The sequence below is a fragment of the Pteropus alecto genome, unplaced genomic scaffold (assembly GCF_000325575.1).
Source record: "Pteropus alecto unplaced genomic scaffold, ASM32557v1 scaffold67, whole genome shotgun sequence".
NCBI lineage: Eukaryota > Metazoa > Chordata > Mammalia > Chiroptera > Pteropodidae > Pteropus > Pteropus alecto.
The window spans coordinates 10166457-10171553 of NW_006441061.1; the positions used below are offsets into that span (position 1 = coordinate 10166457).

General features: G+C 48.1%; 2 protein-coding genes across 4 annotated transcripts in view; one reads left to right on the forward strand and one right to left on the reverse strand.

The window, feature by feature from the left end:
* Positions 1-6: 6 nt before the first annotated feature.
* MRPL41 (mitochondrial ribosomal protein L41) lies at positions 7-565 on the forward strand. Its single transcript, XM_006918136.2, has one exon. The coding sequence runs from the start codon at positions 26-28 to the stop codon at positions 431-433; it is 408 nt and encodes a 135-aa protein (XP_006918198.1). The 5' UTR covers positions 7-25; the 3' UTR covers positions 434-565.
* A 960-nt stretch (positions 566-1525) lies between these two features.
* Positions 1526-5097, reverse strand: part of DPH7 (diphthamide biosynthesis 7) — a 13274-nt gene continuing 9702 nt past the window's right edge. For 2 of the 3 annotated variants that reach the window (XM_015594283.2, XM_015594285.2), the window contains exon 6: positions 1526-2168. In XM_015594283.2, the coding sequence (XP_015449769.1) occupies positions 1720-2168 (449 nt within the window). In that variant the 3' untranslated portion in view covers positions 1526-1719. Of the gene's footprint in view, positions 2169-4886; positions 5078-5097 lie in introns of all 3 variants that reach the window. The other variant, XR_003048198.1, reaches the window with a different exon arrangement.

A 5097-nucleotide genomic window follows, 5' to 3' on the forward strand; every position in this document is an offset into this window, starting at 1 on the left:
TGCGGCAGGGCGGGTGAGGGCCGGCATGGGGCTCCTGAGCGCGGCCGCTCGCTGCCTCGTGCGCGGTGCCGACCGGATGAGCAAGTGGACCAGCAAGCGGGGCCCGCGCACCTTCTACAAGAGCCGCGGCACGAAGGGCACTGGCGTCCACTCCCGCGGCGGGAAGTTCGTGCTGGTCAAGGAGATGGTGCCGGAGCTGGTGGTGCCCGAGCTGGCCGGCTTCAAGCTCAAGCCCTACGTGAACTACCGCGTCCCGGCGGGCACGGACACGCCCCTGACGGCGGAGCAGCTCTTTCGGGAAACGGCGGCGCCTGCCATCGAAAGGGACTTCAAGGACGGGACTTTCGACCCTGAGCACCTGGAGAAGTACGGCTTCGAGCCCTCGCAGGAAGGCAAGCTCTTCCAGCTGTACCCCAAGAACTTCCCCCGCTAGCGGCAGCGCTCCTGTGGCCTGCAAGCCGAGCGTGGCGCCCGGCCATCCTCACGACCCTGGCCCCGGAGGTGGGGGGCGGGAAGCCGGCTCCCTCACGTCGTCTATTAAAGACCTTAGCTACCATGCAGCTTATTTTTGACATCTGGTCATTGTGAAACTAAAGCGTGCAGCTGGCAGGTCGGGGTTGCTGACCCAGGCGGCGCTCGCAGAGCCTGTTCCGGTGGTTGCGGGCAGCAGGCCAGCAGCAAGAACGCCTCGCTCAGCCTGCGGTTCACGCCACAGCCACGCGGCAGCACCGCTCGATTCATCCCCCAGCTGCCTGGCGCCCCTCTCTGCCCCTCTCTGCCAGCCGGCGATGAGCTCATCCTGTCTGGGCCCAGAGCAGTGTGGGTGGGGATCGGGTGAAAGAAACCGCTCCCTTTGGGGCAGACCCAAAGACAGGCCACACCGGGCTAGCGCCAGAGCTAGCACTTCTCTAGTCATCCAGTCTCTCCCGTGTGCCTGTTGCAGCGCATCGTCCCTCCCGCCTTCTGGACGCTGACTTATTTATCCATGTGTTAAATTAACAAGCTCTAGAGGGGCTGTTTCCCTATTGGAATAAGTGGGCCGTTAGCTAGGAACGGACCATACAGTGGACTGATTTCTTGAAACACATTCTGACCTAGAGTGGCTAGTTGCATTGTATCAAAAAATGCAGCAAAGTTGAAGTGCACGGTTTCTCACTCGACACCCGTGGATCCTATCGGTGAAGCCGAGGATTCAGCAAACTCGGATCCTTAACGAGGAAGCGTGATTATCCCACCCCACTGACACTGGAGTTCACTGCACGCTAGGGCAACGCAGCGTACACACCTTTCCTGCAAGGGAGGCTAAACATGTCATGACAGGGTGATCTTTTTAAAAGTTCATAAACTACTTCTGATATGATAAAGTAGCTTTAAAAAAAATTTCATTTAGTTAATATAAATAATTGCTTAAAGTGTGAGGAACTGCAAGGCAGATCTACATAAGAAACTGCTAAGTCTGGGAGCTGGGCCAGGCCCTCCTGGTTGCACCGCCTCGCACCTTCCCCCAGCCAGATGGAATCACCACTTTGAAGGGCCCAGCAGATAAGGTTTATTTAAGGGAAGCCAACAGCTTTCTTGACTTTATTCTGTAGATCCCATAAGACACACTGGGCTCTTGCACCTGCAGTCTGCGGCATAAGTCTCAATGGTGTGGAGGGCACGTCACTGCAGCCCCGGTCCTCGAGACTCAAACCCCACGCCGCCTTCCCCAGAGAGAGCTCAGCTGCTGTCCCACTTCCAGAGGTGAAGTGCATGATTGTAGAAGGAACAAGTGGCTAGGAGGCTGCTGTCCAAGTTTGCTGTTTCCAGGTACAGGTCAAAATCACAGATCTTGGTCCCTGGGCTGTTGCTTAAAATCGTGTCCTCTGTGAGTGGCTGCAGACAAGGCCTTCCCTTAGCTCCACTCTGGGGTTTGCTACAAGCCTCTCCATCGTGGCCCACTAGCAGGTCAAAAGAGGGAGGTCCCAGCAACTGGCTTCCAACCTTCAGGTTATTGGCCGCCTCTGCTGTTTGGGTTCCTGGGTCACTTGGGAGAGAGGACCCCACAGGAGGCGCCGGCTGTATCTGCGGCAGGCGGCAGGAGGTGAGCCAGGACCAGTCCGCTCCGTACACCAGTGAGTTGGGCAACTTGTGGGACACAGAGACTGTGCAGGCTTCCTGCTTCTCCTCTGCAGCGAAACAGGAGAACACGGCGACGTGGGGGCCGGTGAGCTGATCTCATCTCATTACCCCCCCACGCCCGCCCATGGCCCCTGCCCACCCTCAAGGGAGACTGCCGCGAGCAGCCACAGATTCATCAGCAAGCACGGTGTTTCACGCAGAGGGATCACGGAGGTGCTAACGGACGAGTGGAGAAGAGGCAGGCAGTGTGCACGCTGTGTGGGTGTTAGTGCAACAGTCACGTCAGGCAACAAAGGGTAGAAACTTCCACAAAACAGAAACGGTACAAGCAGGCAAACTGCCTGATCAGAGCCCGAGACCAAACAATAACAACACAGTCAAAACACAAAAAAGCCCTAAAACCTGGACATTTAAAAATCTACTAAACCACATTTGGGTAAAAATGGAATTACAAATGCAGATTGCAGAATTTCTTTTTTAAAAATAAAAATGAAATTACTGCATATCAGAACCCCAAAATATGCTTAGAGAAAAAGTCAGACTAAAAACACTTAAATTAATACAAGTAATAACAAAGAAAAGTGAACTGTATCCCTAACTCAAAATGCCAGAAAAAAAACTAAAAAGGCACAGAAGGAAATGAGAAAGATGAGAGAAGCTGATGAGGCCGAGGGCAGAGAGCTTGTACAACTACTAAAAACTCACCTGTACAACAGACAAACCTCTAGCTAACCTAATTAAGGAAAAAGAACTTTGTACAACTACTTGTATATTTACATAAATATACAAACTCAAACATGACGAAGGAGAAATAGCCATTAAAAAGGATTTTGTAAAAAAGCACAAATGACTTCTCTACACACCTTTATGCAAATAAGTTTCAAAATGCAGAGGAAATGAATAGCCTAGGAAAATAGTTTACCAAAAACTGACCCCACTAGAGACATAAAGCACAAACACACCAATTTTTATAGAAAAATATAGTTATCAAGGAACTACCACACAGATCAGGTCCAGATGGTCTCACAGGAGAATTTTACTGTCTTGAAAGAAAAAATAATCTAAATGATACATAAAATAATTCAAGAGAAATGAAGAAAAATTTCCACACTCTTGGTTTTGATTCTTACATGAACCAAACGTAATCTGATACCTAATCTTGATTAAAATAGCACAAAAGGAAATCTGTGTCACTTTGAACATTAATGCAAAACCCTACATAAAATACCACGATACCATAGTAAAATGACCAAGTGAGGTTTACCCAGCAGCACAGTTGGTGTGCGGAAACCCATAAACAAATTCCCCTGTGTCAGTGCAGCCAAGGAGACCATGAGCTCAGTTCAACAGGGATGATAAATCCATTGGATAAAAATGAACAATTCTTGATTTAAAAAAAAACATTCAAGAAAACAGGAATTGATAAACACTTCTTCTACAGGATAAAACAGACACACCCCAGTCCTCAGAAGTCATCCAGAGAACAACCCCATCAACATAAGGGACAAGGCAAGGACGCCGTTCCCATCTGCTGCTTTTTAAGCTGTACTGGAGGTGTCAGTGAATGGAATTAAGAAAAAACGACCAGAGGAATTAGAATTGGAAAATAAAGAATTAAATTACACTTTTTTGCAGATGGCACATTTAGTTGGAAAACCCAGAGAATAATAAAACAAACAATAATTATTTTTAGTAAGGTAGCAGAATATGAAATTATCAACAGAAAAACCAATAGTTTTCAAATACTGACAATATCCAGTTAGAATATACGATGAAAGAGAATGTTGCTATTTTGTTAAAATGGCAACAACAACAAAAAGAGATAAACTACTTAGGAACAAAGTTAACAAGAAATATACAATGTATACACTGAGTACTTGCACAAGTGGAAAAGTAGCCCCTTTCTCTAATAAGATGACCCGGGGTGATAAATAAGTCAATGTAAGTTAATTTATATTTAACACGATCCCTATAAAAAACAATAAGCTTCTTTCTAAGCAAGATAAGTTGACACTCAAGTTCAAAATATAAGAGCTGCCAGAAACCCCTAGAAAGAAGAGGCAGGACCCTACAGTTCCCAGGACATCACTCGCCCTCCCAGACTGCAGTAAGTAGTGGGACAGAAGAGGGAGACGACACCGAGGGAGATGACTCCTGGGGGTACGTGGGCTCTCCAAGGAACGGTGTTGGGACACCTCCATACGCCACAAATAACATGGGGCAAAGTTCTCACCATAAAGAATGAAACCACACAAGTACTCGGAGAAAACCCTGGCGATTCCTTTATAACCCGAGTGAGGGAGGGCAAAGACTTTTTAACTAAGACTCAAAATCCAGATTTAATGAGAGAGAGGAAAAACAGGCTATGAATTTGATTGCAGTAACAACAACAACAAAATCTTTTGCATGGGGGAGAAACTACGACAAGCAAAACTCAAGGCAGCAAACAGAGCAAATACCTGCAACACACAGCAGAGAGGAAGAGCTGATGCCACTAATACATGAGGACGCTATAAAACCGGGGGGCGGAGCGGGGCGGCGGGGACCAGAAATCACAGAGAACAGGCAAACGGCAAAAGCAGTTCCTACGAAACGGGTTCCTGGAGGCGAGGGGGACGAGGCACAGGAGGGACTGATGCTCCTCTGAGCATGCTGCTGAGCGTAATTTTAATTTCTTGAACATTGTTGATGTCTTTACAAATTCAAAAGATAGAAATTAAATCAATAAGAAAACAGTCCTTAAATAAAAAAGTAATAAACCTAACTGTATTTCAAGTAGCCACACAGAAACAAACGATGTGACGCAAGTAGCTTTTCAGCACAGCACTGTGACTCCACCAACTCAGTCCAGCGGGAAGTGCTGACGGCAGTGAACTTCAGCGAGACCCTGCAGGGTGACGGCGCTGTCTGCAGCCACGCTCTGTGGCTCAGGCGCAAGCACAGCACTGGGTTCTGACTGGGGAGTACGAGAAAGTG

Bases quoted from the DNA above. Each gene is read 5' to 3' on its own strand.
- MRPL41 (XM_006918136.2), top strand. From the start codon at position 26: ATGGGGCTCCTGAGCGCGGCCGCTCGCTGCCTCGTGCGCGGTGCCGAC.